The sequence below is a fragment of the Heptranchias perlo genome, chromosome 1 (genome assembly GCF_035084215.1).
Source record: "Heptranchias perlo isolate sHepPer1 chromosome 1, sHepPer1.hap1, whole genome shotgun sequence".
Classification (NCBI taxonomy): domain Eukaryota; kingdom Metazoa; phylum Chordata; class Chondrichthyes; order Hexanchiformes; family Hexanchidae; genus Heptranchias; species Heptranchias perlo.
The window spans coordinates 117775561-117794650 of record NC_090325.1 but is presented as its reverse complement, the minus strand read 5'-3'; the positions used below and the strand labels follow the sequence as shown (position 1 = coordinate 117794650).

Sequence of the window (19090 nt, the reverse complement as noted above, 5' to 3'; positions counted from 1 at the left end):
GGAGGCAACATCTTTAATGAAGCAATTGAAGATGGTGGGGCTAAGGGTGTTTCCCCAAGGAACTTCTGCAGTGACATCCTAGGGCTGTGGTGACAGGCTTCCGCACTCACAACCATCTTCCTTTTTATCAGGTATGACTCCAGCCTTTGGAGGATTTCCCTTTGACTCCCATTGAGTTCCATTCTGCTCCATTCTGCTAGGGCTCCCTGGTACCATATCTGGTTGAATGCTGCCTTGACGTTGAAGATAGCTACTCTCACTTCTCCATTTCTGAGGTTGGATGCTAATATACATCTCAGCACTCAGACTTATATAATAAATTGTTATTGAGACCATCACATAATAAAGCATCTTAAGGTGCTTTACAGAATAAGCAGTGGATACCAAACTGGAAGCAGATGATTAGTTAGAAGGTCACCAAAGCAGATCACAGTTTAGGAGAGTTTTGAAAGTGGGAACAGAAGAAATTTAGAAAGAGAATTCCACAGCACAGAGACATGATGGCTGAATGCTCTGTCACCAATGATGAAGCAGGGGTAGAGGTGTTGGTGGAAAGGTTGAAAGTGCAAATGGAATGAGCTAGGACGTAGGGCTGGAGAATATTGTAGAGGTAAAATAGAGAAAGGTCGTGATATAATTGATGACAATTTTGAAGTTGATCTGAGAACCAGAGGTCTGTCAGGGCAAGGGTGATTAGTTGGGATTTGTATAGGGTGGAGCTGGGTGTAAAACGTCAGATAGCCAGATGATGAAGGATACAAAATTAGAGCCTAGTCTTCAGTTGCTTTCAAGCCTTTATTCTCAGAGATGCCCCTTATACATCATGCACCCTAGAGAGAAGCTCCCTCCCATAAATGGATACAAGAGAGTCCCCAAATGATACCCATCACTTGAATACAATTAACACTAATTGATATAAATCACATGGATACAATTAACACTAGGGAGACTGTCTGGGAGAGCATTGGAGAATTTGAGCCTCAAGGTTACAGAGGTATAAATGAGCATTTCCAACGTGGTGGGAGTGAGGCATGAGTGTAGACAGGTGATGATCCGGAGTCTTGATGAGGGACCAGATGTTGGGTTTGAAGTTAAACACAGCTCCACTGGAGAGAAATTACAAGAGTGCCAATCAAGACACTAACAATTACAGGGTTTGAGTTGCCATTTTTAAAAGTACACAAGCTGTATTTTTTTTAAAACAACTTTATGTCCCATCCTGAAGTGTATTCCTTTAAGATTGAGTTGGCAGTCAGTACTAGCACATGGTCATCAACACACATTTCCTCTATTACGGGAGGGTAATTTTTCACATCTAAGGGTAATGATTTGCTTTTCATCTTGCCTGCAGATGAAACTTTCAAGACTGGTTTGTTATGCTGAGCATCAGCTTGCCATAACTTGTTGGTTTATTGTCATGTTCCATCATGATTTCCACATATATATTTTATGCGCTTGTCACTTATTTCAAAATATTTATTTTCAGTATTTTTGTTGTAGCATTTAAAGTCAGCAAAATTTTACCTTCAACTGTAAAATATTCTTTATACACTGACAAGATAGTGGGCTAGGGGAAACAATTACACCCTCAGACTATCCACCCAACCCCTCGATGGAAATATACGTCAATCCGATTAGCGAGGCCTAAGGCTGACAGATTGATAACTCCCATCTTAGTCCATTTAGAGCACACTTCAAGTGTTTACTATTGCAGTCAGAATGATTTTTCAATTTACACAACTGCCTAATCATTGTTTGTTGTATGCAACTCACTGCAATTATACAAGATATTAAAACTGACTATGTTTTTTTTCATTACCTGCATAATTGACCGTTACCAGTATTCTTTAGGAACTGAGCATGAAATACAAAATGGTTCCATGTCCAGTAAATTTCTGAAATGGCTGGCAAAATTCTAATATACAATGTCTTATATTTACCTCACAGAATGTCAAATCATTTTGTTGTGGCACCTTGTGTGCATTACATCAGATAGTCAGAACCAATTGAAAGAGAAGAAACTTGAAGGGGGTAAAAAGTGAGAAAGAATGAAGGAGAATTCAAAAATGTATGTTTTCCTAAACATTGATTAATGGAATACTCCAAGCAGGGCTTACAAGAATTTTGCCACGAAAAGCAGAATGTAAAAATGCTATTTGATAGGCCTGAATATCACTAATCTGAATTTTGCTTCAAGACAGTGCTCAACTCAGTACAGAAGCTAGGAGGGAGAAAGCACTGTCTTTGCATCCAGCATTCCAATGTGTTCCTGTTGCATTTTAGAGCCTTTTTACATTTAGGAAATGACCACAAGATGAGTTTGATAGTTACAATCATCTTGACATTCAAAATGGACAATAGTTGATTACAAAGCAAATTATGCATTAGTAGCAAGTTTAAGCTTTATTTTTTCCAGAGTCAAGGGGGGTAATTTTTACTTTTTACCATCATACTCTATACCTGAAATTTTGCTACTGATCCAAGACAATCTGAAAATATTCTAATCCTTCTGAGCTGCAAACTGAAACTCATAAGAGCATTCCAATCTACAAAGTTTCCTGATGAAACAAAAATTTAAACATGGGAGTTGAAAATCCACAGGCCTGTGATCCTGGTCCAAGTGCCAGGACCAGCCTTTCTGGGGCTAGGGGGAGGTTTCCTGATTTAAATAATCCTGATGGTCACCTGTACCATCGAGGTGCATCTTGGGTGCCCGAGTCGAGGGAGGCTACAAAACGCGGTGGGCGAAGGGGGCAAAAACATGTATATGTTTATGAGGTAACTGAAAAACAAAAACCTTTTCAACATCTTCAGTTCCAGGCCTGGACAGCGAGGTGGATTTTAGTCCTGCCAGATGGCAGGCTGGTACATCTCTTCTTACCTGGCGTACCAGTCTGCAGCGGATTTCCTGGCTGGGGCCCCCTGTGATGGAGGTTGCCTTGCTGGGAGGTTCAGCCCCAAACGGGGACCCCAATGAAACAGGTAGGGAAGGCTGAGACCGGTGCAGTGTCGCCAGCCTAATTCTGCCACACTCCTATCAGACTTATAGTGGGAGTGCACTGGAAGGGTTGTGTATTTTCAGCCCCCGAGCGACTAAAATAGTTCTAATGAAAGTACTTATATCTTGTACAGTACTTTAAATTGGGCTAGTAATGAACTAGTATATGTATCATATTCATTCAAGAAACAGTACAAGAATTCAGTGCAGGTAAAATTCAGAGTGTAGAAGAGTTGAAACATTGACATTACATTGTAGATAACTATTGACAAGTAAGTTACTTATTCTGTTATTTGCAGTTACAAAATGATCTAATTAGAATTCCGTTCCTAACACAATGAAATCTAGGTATGCAACCTTCCATCCAGAATCCAGACATCCCATACCTGTGGATTTGTTTGAGGCTCTTCTTCTGATTTCAGTCACCATCAAGCGTGACACCTGGGCAGCAAACTGTAAGAGATCTGAAAATTTCTCCGTCATGGTGCCAGGAGGAGCATTTCCAAATACCTGAAAGACCAAGAATAATGTAAATTTCACAGATATAAACAAAGAAATTTTTGGACAATGTGCAAGAGAAGGCAGGATTAATTTTCCTGTTTATTAGTCTCTTTCCTTAGTTTCACTCAACATTTATTACAGTTTTTACCCATCGGATACCACTTGACAAAACCACAATTTCTCTATACTGTGGCTTACCCACTTAGAAACTATAATACTTTATCAGACCCAAGACCTCAACCACCTGCACTTTTAAAGTCCTTTTCAAATTATTTTGTAGCAGTTACTGCATCTGTTTCTAGCTCATTTCAAACTATTGTCTTACGCCAATAGCCTTTAATAGCCTCATTTCCTTGCATTTCAACTTTTTCTCTCTGTAGCTCATTATTCATTAACCCTGGTCACGTGCAAGTAAATTATTTCAATGGAGCAGTTAGAATAGATATAAAAGCAAAACATAACTAAACACACTATTTCCACACGTGTGTGTGTTCCTAGAGATGGACAATCAGACATTATGCTCTTTCCTGTGAATTCCAGTTGAACAATCTTTTAAATCGCTTATTTGAGTCGTTGCTTAGTAAGTGAAATATTTACACCCTAGCTTAATTTTACAACAGGTTTAGCTAATAATTTGGCTTTCCCACCAACTGTAATTTTCTCCTCTCCTCTGACTTATCCTCAGCAGTAGTTCCACAAACAACAGCCCTCTGCGATTCCCAGAGTTAACCTAGGTAACATCAATGGAAGCCCTAGACAGGCAAAAAAGGCTCAAAACAAATAATCCTCAGGAATAGATGGTATTTCTGCCAGAGTACTGAGGGGAACTAGGGAGGAGATTTGTGCGACATTGATAATTCTACGGGAGTCATTGAACCCCGGAAGGTTTCACAGGCAAATACAGACCCATTAATCTGGTTTTAATTCCATGTAAAATAGAATTGATCAGGAGTAAACTTGAGGATTATCTATATAATAACCTGGTAAACTTCTACAACAATAACCTAGTAAACATTAGTCAACACAGATTCAGAAGGGTAGATCCTGCCTGACCAAATTCCTCAACTTGTTTGAGGTGATGACAGCCCAAGTGGACTGTGGGAAGCCCTACGACGCGAGGTACCTAGACTTCAAAAATTCCATATGAAAGGCTGTTGGATAAGCTCAAAGTTGTTGGGGTTCAAGGTAACCTTTGAGAATGGACAAGAAATTGGCTAAAAAGCAGAAAACAATACGTACTGGTTAAAGGAGTTATGTCAGGCTGGGAGTGAAGTACATAATGAGGACCTCAGGGCTCTGTGTTGGGACCACTATTGTTTGTAATTTATATAAACGACAGATTCAGAAGCTAAATGGAAATTTGCAGATGATACCAAACTAGGACCAGCAGTTGAATCAGAGGAGGCAGCTCAGAAAATACAGAATGAGTTGAACAAAATATATATGCAGGCAGAGCAATTGCAACTAAAATTTAATGTAGACAAGTACAAAGTACCACACATCGTAATGAAAAGTGGACAACATACATGCTCTGTGAATGGTGCTGAAGTAGCTTCAGATGAAGCCGAAAGAGACCTCGTCGCAGTCTTATAAAGAGCATCAATCAACAAAGTCTACAGAATGCTGAACTACATACCCAAAATAGTAGAATACCACTAAGAGGAGATTGTGTTCACTGTACAATGCTCTGGTCAGTCTCCATCACAAATAATGCCTGTGAAACCTCCCGGGGTTCAATGGTTGCCAAAACATAAGGGAAACAATAAAGCACTGGCAACAGTGCAGGAAAGAGCTACTGATCCCTAGTGTTAAAAGTGTGAGTTACGAGGAAAAACTAGAGAAACTTAGGCTTTTCAGCCTGGAAAGGAAACACGAGGATGGATGAATTAAGATAGGATGAATAAACTACATTTTCACTAATTATCTTGGCAACTCACCGAAGTGCCTGTTCTTCATGTATGAGCTAGTAAGTGCCAGCAGATTATTTCACTATGGTGTTATGATCCTGATAACACACATGCACTTTCTGTAGAATGTTACAGCACAGAAACAGACCATTAAGCCCATCAGGTGGCAGTGTTTCCTCCACATCAGAAATCTGGTCTAATTTCACTTTCCTGCACAGTCTGTAATTTTTTTAATGTTCCCCATTTTCAAACAAGTCCCATACTCTGTACATTCCTCTTTTTAAAACTATTGAATTCCCTTTTAAAAAAAATTATGGACTCTGCTTCAATAATGATTTGTGTTAGAGATTTGTTTTCACTGCAGGAACTGGATGATGCAGTTGTCTGCTCTTCTGTTACCTTTCCAATCAGTGAAAACAATCTATCACTATTTATGTTATCATAACTCTTCATAATCTTGCAGACTATCAGGTTACTGCTTAATCTTCTCAGCTCCGATACAAGTCCCAACTTCTCAAGTTTCTGTTCATAATTGTAACCCTTCCTCCATAGTAACATAGAATCAATAAATTAAAGAATGGTTACAGCACAGAAAGCAGCCATTCGGCACGTCAAGCCCGTGCCAGCTCTCTGCAAGAGCAATTAAGCTAGTCCCACTCCCCCATCCTTTCCCTTTAGCCCTACAATTTTTTTCCTTTAAGTACTTATCCAATTCCCTTTTGAAAGCCACAATTGAATCCGCCTCCACCACCCTTACAGGCAGTGCATTCCAGATCATAACTACTCTGTGTAAAAATTTTTTCCTCATGTCACCTTCGATTCTTTTGCCAATTACCTTAAATCTGTGCCCTCTGGTTCTCGACCCTTCTGCCAATGGAAACAGTTTCTCTCCATCTTCTCTGTCTAGACCCCTCATTATTTTGAACACCTCAATCAAATCTCCTCTCAACCTTCTCTACTCAAACGAGAACAACCCCAGCTTCTCCAGTCTATCCATGTAACTGAAGTCCCTCATCCCTGGAACCATTCTAGTAAATCTTTTCTGCACCCTCCCTTAGGCATTCACACCCTTCTTAAAGTGCGGTGCCCAGAATTGGACACAGTGTTTTGTAAAGGTTCATCATAACTTCCTTGCTTTTGAAACCTATGCCTCTATTTATAAAGCCCAGGATCCTGTATGCTTTTTTTAAAACCGCTTTCTCAACCTGCCCTGCCACCTTCAGCATGTGTGCACATATACCCCAGGTCTCTCTGTTCCTGCACACCCTTTAAAATTATACCATTTAGTTTATATTGCCTCTCCTCACTCTTCATACCAAAATGTATCAATTCACAATTCACTGCGTTAAATTTCATCTGCCATTTCACCTGTCTGTCTATGTCCTCCTGAAGTCTACTACTATCCCACATATTGTTTATTACATTCCCGAGTTTCATGTCATCTGCAAACTTGTACTCTGTATACCCAAGTCCAGGTCATTAATATATATCAAGAAGAGCAATGGTCCTAATAATGATCCCTTGGGAACACCACTGTACATTTCCCTCCAGTCTGAAAAACAACCGTTCACCACGACACTCTACTTTCTGTCCCATAGCTAATGTTGTATCCACGCTGGCACTGTCCCTTCAATTTTGCTTACAGGTCTGTTATGAGGTACTTTATCAAATGCCTTTTGAAAGTCCATGTACAACAACAACAACTTGCATTTATATAGCGCCTTGAACTTAGTAAAATGTCCCAATGCACTTCACAGATGCGATTATCAAACAAAATTTGACACCAAGCCACATAAGGGGATATATGGACAGATGACCAAAAGCTTGATCAAAGAAGTAGGATTTAAGGCGCGTGTTAAAGGAGGAGAAAGGTAGAGAGGCAGACGGGTTTAGGGAGGGAATTCCAGAGCTTAGGGCCTAGGCAGCTGAAGGCATGGCTACCAATGGTGGAGCAATTAAAATCAGGGGCGCGCAAGAGGCAAGAATTGGAGGAGTGCAGAGATCTCGGAGGGTTGTAGGGCTGGAGGAGGTTACAGAGATAGGGAGGGGCGAGGCCATGGAGGGATTTGAAAACAAGGATGAGAATTTTAAAATCGAGGCGTTCCTGGGCCGGAAGCCAATGTAGGTCAGCGAGCACAGGGGTGATGGGTGAATGCGACTTGATGCAAGTTAGGATACGGGCAGCAGAGTTTTGGATGAGCTCAAGTTTATGGAGGGTGGAAGATGGGAGGCTGGCCAGCAGAGCATTGGATAGTCAAGTCTAAAGGTAACAAAGGCATGGATGAGGGTTTCAGCAGTAGATGAACTGAGGCAGGGGCAGAGATGGGCGATGTTGCAGGTGGAAGTAGGCGGTCTTGGTGATAGAACAGATATGTGGTTGGAAGATCATCTCGGGGTCAAATAGGACGCCACGGTTATGAACGGTCTGGGTCAGCCTCAGACAATGGCCAGGGAGAGGGAACGGAGTTTGCGGCGGGGACCGAAGTCATTGTCTTCGGTCTTCCCAATATTTAGTTGGAGGAAATGTTTGCTCATCCAGTACTGGAAGTTGGACAAGCAGTGTGACAAATCAGAGACAGTGGAGGGGTCGATGGAGGTGGTAGTGAGGTAGAGCTGGGTGTCGTCAGCATACACATGTAACCTGACGTGTTTGCAAATGATATCGCTGAGATGCAGCATGCAGATGAGAAACAGGAGGGGCCCAATGATAGATCCTTGGGGGACTCGAGGTAACGGTGCGGGAGCGGGAAGAGAAGCCACTGCAGGTGACTCTCTGGCTACGACTGGATGGATAAGAATGGAACCAGGCGAGCGCAGTCCCACCCAGCTGGGCAACGGAGGAGAGGTGTTGGAGGAGGATGGTGTGGTCAACCGTGTCAAAGGCTGCAGACAGGTCGAGAAGATCATGAGGGATAGTTTACTATGGTCACGTCACATACGATGTCATTTGTGATTTTGGTAAGTGCCGTTTCAGTACCGTGGCAGGGGTGGAAACCTGATTGGAGGAATTCAAACACGGAGTTGCGGAAAAGAGGGGCACAGATTTGTGAGGCGACAACACATTCAAGGACTTTGAAGAGAAAAAGGAGATCGGAGATGGGGCGATAGTTTGCAAGGACAGAGGGGTTAAGACTGGGTTTTTTGATGACGGGAGTGGTGATGGTAGATTCGAAGGGGAGGGTGACAGTACATGAGGAGGGGGAGCCATTAACACTATCAGCTAACATGAGGGCTATGGCTAACCGCACTACCCTCATCAACCCTTTCCGTTACTTCAAAGTATGATCGAGTGCACTTTACAGTGGTTCGCAGGTAATGTCTGTCCCTATTCTAAAGTTGAATTTACTCACACTATTGAATATTTTAAAACATCCCACTATCGAGAAACGTTTCTCCATATTGTATTATGCTCGATTAAGACATCACAGGCTACCAGGTCACTATTTCAAATACTAAATTGCAGAATAATTTTGCACAATCTCAGTTCACATAAACATTGAGTTCATAGCAATACATGATCGTAAATAAAACTTTCGTATAAAACTATAATGGGCAATGTGTATATGGTCTTATAGTATGCCTCAAAATCTGGACACAACAGGCTGCTAAACTTCCTCAATACTGTTTTCTCCCTTCACCCATGAAACACTGCATGGCTCAGAATTAACTGTTCTTGTTTGAAAAAGAAATACAAATCTATAACAGTTTCCAGCATGAAATTGAAATCCTTAGTTAGCTAAATATTTTCTTTTTATCCATATTTGTCTCTTTCTCCACTAACAGTACTGAAAGTTTGTCAAATCTGGGATTTGAATCTGCTAATCTTGGAAAACTAATAGGTTCAACATAGTTCCTCATGTAAGACTAGTAAGCAATAGGTACATAGGAATAGGTGTAAGCCATTTAGCCCCTTCTGTCATTCAATGAGATCATGGCTGATCTGTGACCTAACTCCATATACCCACCTTAACCAAAGGTATTAAGGGATACGGGGCTAACAAAAATCTATCAATCTCAGATTTAAAATCAATTGAGCCAACATCAACTGCCGTTTGCGGAAGAGAGATCCAAACTTCTACCACCCTTTGCCTGTAGAAGTGCTTCCTAACTTCACTTCTGAGAGTCCTGGCTCTAATTTTTAGGCTATGTCCCCTGGTCCTAGACACCCCTACCAGCAGAAATATTTTCTATCAACCCTCTTATTTCCCCTTAATACCTTGAAAACTTCAATAAAATCACTCCTTAATCTTCCAAATTCCAGGGACTACAACCCTAGTTTGTGTAATCTCTCCTCGTAATTTAACCCTTGGAGTCCAGGTATTGTTCTAGCAAATCTATGCTGCACTCCCTCCAAGGTCAATACATCCTTCCTAAGATCCGGTAACCAGAACTGAACACAATATTCCAGGCGTGGTCTAACCAGGGCTTATAGCTGTAGCACAACTTCTACCCCTTGTATTCTAGTCCTATAGATATAAAGGCCAGCATTCCACTAGTCTTTTTGATTATTTTCTGCACCTGTCCATGACATTTATGGATCTATGACCCCTAAGTCTCTGCACCTCCACTGTTTCGAGCTTGTCACCATTTAGAAAATACTCTGATCTATCCTTTTTAGGTCCAAAGTGGATGACCTCACAATTGCCTACACTGAAATCCATTTGCCATAGTTTTGCCCATTCACTTAATCTATTAATATATCTCTGTAATTTTATGCTTCCATCTACACTGCTTACAATGCTTGCCTATCTTTGTGCCATCGGCAAACCTGGATATGTGGCTCTCTATCCAGTCATCTAAGTAGTTAATAAATACAGTGAATGGTTGAGGCCCCAACACAGATCTCTGAGGGATACCACTAATCACATCCTGCCAATTTGAGTACCTGCCCATTATCCCTACTCTCTCTCTCTCCTGCCGCTCAGCCAAATTCCTAACCAGGTCAATAATTTGCCCTCAATTCCACGAGCTTCAACTTTAACTAACAGTCTCTTATGAGGGTCTTTATGGAATGCCTTCTGGAAGTCCATATAAACAACATCCATTGACATTCCCCTGTCCACTTTAGTCACCTCTTCAAAAAATTCAAACAGGTTCATCAGGCATGACTTACCCTCTACAAATCTGGCTCTCTCTGATCAGCTGAAAGTCACTCTATCCTCAATTACAGGCTCTAGTAATTTCCCGACTACAGAGGTTAGGCGAACTGGTCTATAATTCCCTGGTTTCCCTCTCTCACCTTTCTTACATAGCGGAGTGACGTGCAATTATCCAAAATAAAGGAACCGTTCCCGAATCAAGAGAACTTTGAAAGATTATAGTTAGGGCTTCTGCAATGTTCTCATCTACTTCCTTTAAAATCCTGGGATGGAAACCATCTGATCCTGGGGATTTGTCACTCTTTAGTGCCATTATTTTCATTACCGTTAATTTGCTTACATTAATTATGGTGAGTCCCCGTCCCTGATTCAAAATTAGTTTCCTTGGGGTGTCAGGCATGCTATCCTCTTCCCCTACTGTAAATTCTGATGCAAAATAATTATTTAACATGTCCACCATTCACTTATTTTTATTTACAGTATCACCATTATTAGTTATTAAGGGGCCCGCATTGCTCTTGCCCACCCTCTTTTTCCTAATATAATAGTAAACATTTTTTCTTGATCCCTTGCATATTTCTTTTCATACTCCTTTTGTAGCTCTTGCTATTTGTTTTGTCACCCTTTGCTGTTTTTTGTATCTCTCCCAGTTGCCAGGATTTGTGCTATCTTTTGCATTTCTGTATGCTTTTTCTTTTAGTTTTATGTTGTCCCTTACCTCTTTTGTCATCCATGGCTTTTTTTTTTGGCAAGTAGAGCTCTTGCCCCTTAGACCGGTTCTGTATCATGTTAAATTCTTTTTTGAACACCTCCCACTGATCTTGTCATTTTACCCATTAACCAGATTTGCCCAGTTTACTGTGAACAGTCTCTGTCGCATCCCGTTGAAGTCGGCCTTACCTAAATTTAGAATCTTAGTAGCTGATATGGGTTTCTCCCTTTCAAACACAATGTTGAACTCAATCATATTGTGATCGCTATTAGATGAATGTTCACACACCGTTAGTTTGTTAACTAAATCTGGCTCATTACTCATTCTTAAATCAAATATGGCCTGCCCCCTTGTTGCTTCTAGGACATATTATTGCAGAAAGCTGCCCTGAACAATTAATGATAGACCATGGATGAATAAAGAAATAAGGGCAAAATTGAAACTGAAGAAAAAGGCATACACTAAGTACATAGACAACAAAGGAGAGGATGACAAAAGGGAATATGAAAACGTTAGGAAAGAAGTTTTTAAAAAATTAGGAAGGCAAAAAGAAACTACAAAATTAAATTATTATAGAATATAAAAAGAAATAGTAAAGTATTCTACAGACACATCAATAACAAAAGAAAAACCAGGAAAGGGATAGAGCCACTAAGGGATAGACACAATAAACTCACAGTTTATGCCAGCGAAATGGCAGAAATATTAAATAATTATTTTGCCTCAATATTTACCAAAGACACTAACATGGTGGGCATGACATTAGAAGAAAAGGTATAAAGACTTAAGCTAGAAAGGGGGGAGATAATTCATAAAGTCATCAAACTTAGGGAGGATAAAACCCCTGGTCCAGATGGATTGCATCTGTGCATTTTAAAAGAAGTTAGGGAGGAGATAGCAGAGGCACTATTACATATATATAAAAATTTATTAGAAAAGGGAATAATGCCAGAGGACTGGCGGACAGCTGTTGTGATTCTTATATTTAAGAAGGGAGATAGAACCAGTCCAGGAAATTATAGACCAATTAACACAACGTCGGTGGTAGGAAAGATAATGGAATCTTTACTCAAAGATGTAATAGAAAAAAAATCTAGAAAACTAAAATATAATAAAGAATAGTCAGCATGGATTTCAAAAGGGAAGATCATGCTTGACCAACCTTACTGAATTCTTTGAGTAAGTATCAGAAAGGGTAGACAAGGTTAATGCAGTAGATGTAATATATTTGGATTTTCAAAAAGGCCTTAGATAAGGTACCGTTTAGTAGACTCATGACTAAGGTAAGAGCATGTGGAGTCAGGGGACAAGTAGCAGAATGGATAGCAAGCTGGCTACAAAACAGAAAACAGAAAGTAGGGGTTAAAGGTAATTACTCAGATTGGCAAAAGGTGGGAAGTGGTGTTCCACAAGGATCGGTGCTGGGACCATTTACTTAAACAATTTGGACTCGGGAATTGGAAGTACAATTTCAAAATTTGTGGACGACACTAAATTGGGGAGGGGGGGGGTATAGTTAATACCGAAGAACACGTTGACAAAAAATAGGAGGACATTAATAAACTTAGAGTGGGCACATAATTAGTAAATGAATTTCAATGTAGGTAAGTGAGAGGTATCACATTTCGTAGGAAGAATAAGGGGACCACATATTGCTGGGATAAGAAGAGTCCAAATGGGGTAGAGAGATCTGGGGGTACAGATACACAAATCACTAAAAGTAGCAACACAGGTTACTGAGGCCATTAAAAAAAAATCAAACCAAGCCCTGGGGTTCATTCCTAGAGAGAGAGAATTGAAAAGCAGAGAAGTTATGTTAAACTTGTATAGAACCTTGGTTAGACCACACTTGGAGTACTGTGCACAGTTCTGGACTCCATATTATAAAAAGGATATAGAGACACTGGAGAAGGTGCAAAAAGGATTTACTAGAATGATACAGGAACTGAGAGGTTATAACTATCAGGAAAGATTGAACAGGCTGAGGCTCTTTTCTTTAGAAAAAAGAAAGCTGAGAAGTGACCTGATAGAGGTCTTTAAGATTATGAAAGGGTTCGATAGGGTAGATGTAGAGAAGATGTTTCCACTCTCGGGGGAGACCTGAACTAAGAGCGATAAGTGTAGGATTGTCACTAATAAATCCAATAGGGAAATCAGGAGAAACTTCTTTACCCAGAGAGTGGTTAGAATGTGGAACTCACTACCACAAGGAGTAGTTGAGGCGACTAGCATAGATACATTTAAGGAGAAGCTAGATAAACACATGATGGAGAAAGGAAAAGAATGCATGCTGTTAGGTTTGGATGAAGTAGGGAGGGAGGAGGCTCGTGTGGAGCATAAGCACCGGTATGGACCTGTTGGGCCGAAAGGCCTGTTTCTGTGCTGCACATTCTGTGTAATCCTATGTAATTTACAGATTGGGCAGCACCAAGAGGAATACTGTGTCTAATAAGAATAATTTGGCCACTGATTTAGTCATTGAAGACTGTTGATGTTGCTTTGATGACAAAAATCTACAGCACTATGATTTCAGACACACATTTCATAATTGGAAGGAATTCATTTTGAAAGATCAATGACAACCAGGAAACAAAAATAGTCAGAAGAGAAATCTCAATCTTTGATAGAAAAATTAACACCTTAAAATCTTACAGCACAGAAGGATGGCATCTAGCCCCTCGTGCCTGTGCCGGCTTTTTGAAAGAGCTATCCAATTAGTCCCACTCCCCTGCTCTTTCCCTATAGCCCTTCACATTTTTCCTTTTCAAGTATATATCCAATTCCCTTTTGAAAGTTACTATTTAATCTGCTTCCGCCATCCTTTTAGGCTGTGCATTCCAGATTATAACAACTCGCTGAGTATTAATATATATCAAAAAGAGCTGTGGCCCTAATACCACCTCTTGGGGGACATCACTGTGTATTTCCCTCCAATCTGATAAACAATTGTTCACCACTAGTCTATGCATTCTGTCTCTTAGCCAATTTCGTATCCACATTGCCACTGCTCCTTTAATCCCGTGCGCTTCGATTTTGCGAACGAGTCTATTATGCGGCACTTTATCAAACCCCCTTTGAAAGGCCATATACAAAATATCAAGTGCACTACCATCATCAACGCTTGCCGTTATTTCATGGAAGAACTCAATCAAGTTTGTCAGACACGATTTGCCTTTAACAAATCTGCATTGGCTGTCATTTATTAATCCAGGTTCTTCCAAGTGACAATTAATTTTGTCCCAGATTATAGTCTCTGGACGTTTCCCCACCACCGACATGAGGCTGAACGGGCCAGTGGTTACTGAGTTTATCCTTCTCCCCTTTTTTAACAGGGCTGTAACAGTCCTCTGGCACCACTCCCAAAGCCAGAGAATTGAAAGATTGTGGCTAGTGCCTCCACTATTTCCACCCTTGCTTCTTTCAGCAACCAAGGACGCATCCTATCCAGACTGGGTGACTTTTCTACTTTGAGCACTGCTAACCTTTTAAGTACCTCCTCTTCATCTATTTTTATTTTATCCAATTCCTCTACACCTTCCTCCTTTACTATGATGTGGAGATGCCGGTGATGGACTGGGGTGGACAAATGTAAGGAATCACTCACCTGACAAAGGAGGTGAGCTCCGAAAGCTTGTGATTTTCAAATAAAACTGTTGGACTATAACCTGGTGTTGTAAGATTCCTTACATTTCTCCTTTACTATGACATTGGTTGCATCCTCTTCTGTTGTGAAGATAGATGCAAAGCACTCATTTAGTACCTCAGCAATGCCCTCAGCCTCCACAAGATTTCCTTTTTGATCTCTAATCAACCCAACCCTTCCTTTGACTAACCTTTTACTTTTAAACAAGAACTGCGATTTTCGGTACGCACGTGACTTTTCAAAATGAATGATTTTTGCTAACAGCACAATAGGAAAGAATTTACTTTTCAAACTTTATTATTTCACCTACGTATATACCTAACTACTGTTAAAGACAACCATCCAGAAGAGATTTTTGGAATAGAGTGGGGGAAGAAAATGAACGATTTTAAAATAAAAATGCAAAGAGCAGTAAATGATATGGAACTGCACAGATTTAAAACACTTTGCTTAAAATGGACAATTTTCCTATTTACAAACAGAAGTACATACTTATTCATGTTTAAACCTCGAGTGTAAATCACCCTCCAAAACTACAGTTTCAAATACAACACAGCATATGGCATCCTTTAAAATAGGTAGGCTCCACTGTAATTGACGCCCTCCCCTCTGTCTTAATAGCTGACTACTGAACATGATTAAAAATTTTAAAACCTGATGTGGCTTGTTTCATTGTAACTACTGTAACATACTATAGGAACTGCAAAGCTGCTGACTCATTCCTGTACTTGCAAACTGATTTAAAAATTTGCACTGCAAATATTTAACAACTTTAGGATAGTAATGATTTTATTTACATTGTGCAAGATTAAAAAATTGTGTCACTCTCATAACAAACCTCACAAATTTAAAAGGGCCCATTTTACGCCTGATGTTTAGTAAAATACGGACATCAGAAGACTGTTATGACTTTCAGGCTCTTGTGTCCATGCTAATCTTAAATTCCATTATTTAAATATAAAATCTTCTCGAAGAGTAGAATTAGCAAATTCAAGTATCACAGGCAGTTCATTGTTATTTTTACATGCATTTGATTATTCAGGCATGGTTCAATCCTACTCACACAATGGTACACAAGTACATGCAATTGCGCGTTTAGATGAGTTACTGACACCCTTGTGTGTAGTTAAAGGAAACTGCGCAATTAACCGGGCCACTGGATGAGTCGGGTACTGTGGTTGTGGAGGCTGTCACGTAAGTAGTGGAGGGGGAAGTGAAGGAAACCATTCTACTCATGACATGGGAGCACTATTATTGACCTTCTACTAAAATATTCCTGTCAGTAGATAAGTCTTGACACACGAGTCATTGTATCTCATCTACACAAAATGAACAGTATTAGAGTAATATAACTTTCTTTGCATTTTTGATAAAATCTATTTGAAAAATGCCTAAATAAAATTTTAATAACTGATATTTTCTTTGTATTAAGCTGTTGGCAGCTAGTGATATAGCACTCGATTCTCATTTGAGTTTTAAACCCAATGAATTGAAATTTGAACACATATGCCCTGCTTCTAAGGTATCCAAGGCACTGCAGAAAGAGACTGCGAAAAGGAGCAGGCCATCATTTGAGAAGGGTGAACACGAGGAAGGAAACAAAAAGAGTCCTACCCTGCATAAGCAAACTTTCTGTTTGCCATTCATGCATTTGCACAGACATCAGTTTGGAAAAAGTCCAAGACTCAAGCTTCCCAGCTAACATCATAATCCCTTATACCATAACATCTTATCTCAGGAACAAACCTGGAGAAATTAGTGCCGGTTCAGAAATAAAGAAATCTTGCCAGCACAGTTAGGCATTACTCTTGTTTTTAATATTTAAAAAAAGGGCTTCTGCACATTGAAATACAGAAACCTCTTCACCATTTGAAAAATTGGGGCATTTAAAAAAAAAAAAACTAGGCCCTATTATACGGAATAAACGCAGGACCTGTACAGTTTTTATATTATCAGAACCTCCAGTGTTAGAAAATTCTACCCTCCTCCTATGCAGAGAAATCAGACACTACTTTCTGGAAAACTGGGTTGCATCTCCACCCCAGCCCCCCACCCATAAATTGAGATATTTTTCCAACTCTTCCCCATTGAGTTTATTCTTCCAACTCCCCCTCCCTCCCCACAATGTAGTTTCTGCTTTTCACTGAGGCACTTTTCCTACTTCCTCCCCATGAGGTATTTTCCCCCACTTCCAACCCCCTTTCCTTCTTTGGTCCAATTACAGCCTCACCCTCTATCCCTCCCTTCTTGACCTAAACTTAGTCTTCACTACCTGTATACAACACCACAGGAGATCAACTGGTAACAAAAGAACAAAAACAAAGCACCAGATCTCCCTTGGTATTGCTCATGATAAATTGGATGATGAGATGTTTTATCATGACACAAGCGTTATACCATGTTAATGTACAATGTAATATTCTATTGTTTGGGCACAGCTGTGTTTAACTTGGCCTGTCCGTTGAAGATAACAAATTCTAACTAGGCGAATCCTCAGATCAGTTAGCAGTTAATTGCTGCTGTTGAAGAAAGTTTGGAAATTGGCAGATGCTTATAAATAGGAAAATAGGAACAGAAGTGAGCCATTCAGTCCCCCAGAGCCTGTTCCGGCATTCAAGATCATGGCTGATCTGCACCTCAACTCCATTTACCTGTCTTTGCTCCATATCCCTGGATATCCTTACCTAACAAAAATATGTCTATCTCTGTCTCGAAAACTCCAATTCTCCTAGCATCCACAGCCTTTTGGGGGCAGAAAGTTCCAGATTTCAACTACCTTTTGTGTGAAAAAGTGCTTCCTGATTTTGCTCCTAAATCTAATTTAAAGATTATGACCCTTGTTCTTGATTCCCCCACCAGAGGAAATAGTTTCACCATATCTACCCAATCAATTCCTTTTAACATGTTAAACACCTCAAAAGAATACAAGCCAAATTTGTGCAATCCATCCTCATAATTTAACCCTCTAAGCTCCAGTACCATTTTGGCAAATCTGCGTTGCATCCCTTCAAAGGCCAACATATCCTTCCAGAGGTGCAGTGCCCAAAACTAAGCACTGTACGCCAAATGTGGTCTGACCAAGGTCTGGGAGAATTTCTTCTCCAAGTCAAAAAAAAGTATAAAATCATACTTTTTTTTTCATTTTTAGATACTTTTAACACTTTGAAGAATGACATATGGGAGATGGATTTTTTTTATTCGTTCATGGGATGTGGGCATCGCTGGCGAGGCCAGCATTTATTGCCCATCCCTAATTGCCCTCGAGAAGGTGGGGGTGAGCCACCTTCTTGAACCGCTGCAGTCAGTGTGGTGAAGATTCTCCCACAGTGCTGTTAGGAAGGGAGTTCCAGGATTTTGATCCAGCGACGATGAAGGAATGGCGATATATTTCAAGTCGGGATGGTGTGTGACTTGGAGGGGAACGTGCAGGTGGTGTTCCCATGTGCCTGCTGCCCTTATCCTTCTAGGTGGTAGAGGTCGCGGGTTTGGGAGGTGCTGTCGAAGAAGCCTTGGCGAGTTGCTGTAGTGCATCCTGTGGATGGTACACACTGCAGCCACTGTGCGCCAGTGGTGAAGGGAGTGAATGTTTAGGGTGGTGGATGGGGTGCCAATCAAGCGGGATGCTTTGTCCTGGATGGTGTCGAGTTTCTTGAGTGTTGTTGGAGCTGCACTCATACAGGCAAGTGCAGAGTATTCCATCACACTCCTGACTTGTGTCTTGCAGATGGTGGAAAGGATTTGGGGAGTCACTCGCCACAGAATACCCAGCCTCTGACCTGCTCTTGTAGCCACAGTATTTATGTGGCTGGTCCAGTTAAGTTTCTGGTCAACGGTGACCTCCAGGATGTTGATTGTGGGGGATTCGGCGATGGTAATGCCGTTGAATGTCAAGTTGAGGTGGTTAGACACTCTTGTTGGAGATGGTCATTGCTGGCACCTGTCTGGCGTGAATGTTACTTGCCACTTATCAGCCCAAGCCTGGATGTTGTCCAGGTCTTGTTGCATGCGGGCACGGACTGCTTCATTATATGAGTGGTTGCGAATGGAACTGAACACTGTGCAATCATCGCGAACATCCCCATTTCTGATCTTATGATGGAGGGAAGGTCATTGATGAAGCAGCTGAAGATGGTTGGGCTTAAGACACTGCCCTGAATAACTCCTGCAGCAATGTCCTGGGGCTGAGATGATTGGCCTACAACAACCACTACCATCTTCCTTTGTGCTAGG

General features: G+C 40.8%; 1 protein-coding gene across 1 annotated transcript in view; it reads right to left on the bottom strand.

The window, feature by feature from the left end:
* The window catches only part of wdfy3 (WD repeat and FYVE domain containing 3), a 431872-nt gene that overhangs the window by 293930 nt on the left and 118852 nt on the right, over positions 1-19090 (bottom strand). Inside the window, exon 3 of the mRNA XM_067990523.1 lies at positions 3385-3508. Coding sequence (XP_067846624.1) covers positions 3385-3508 — 124 coding nt within the window. The remainder of the gene's footprint in view (positions 1-3384; positions 3509-19090) is intronic.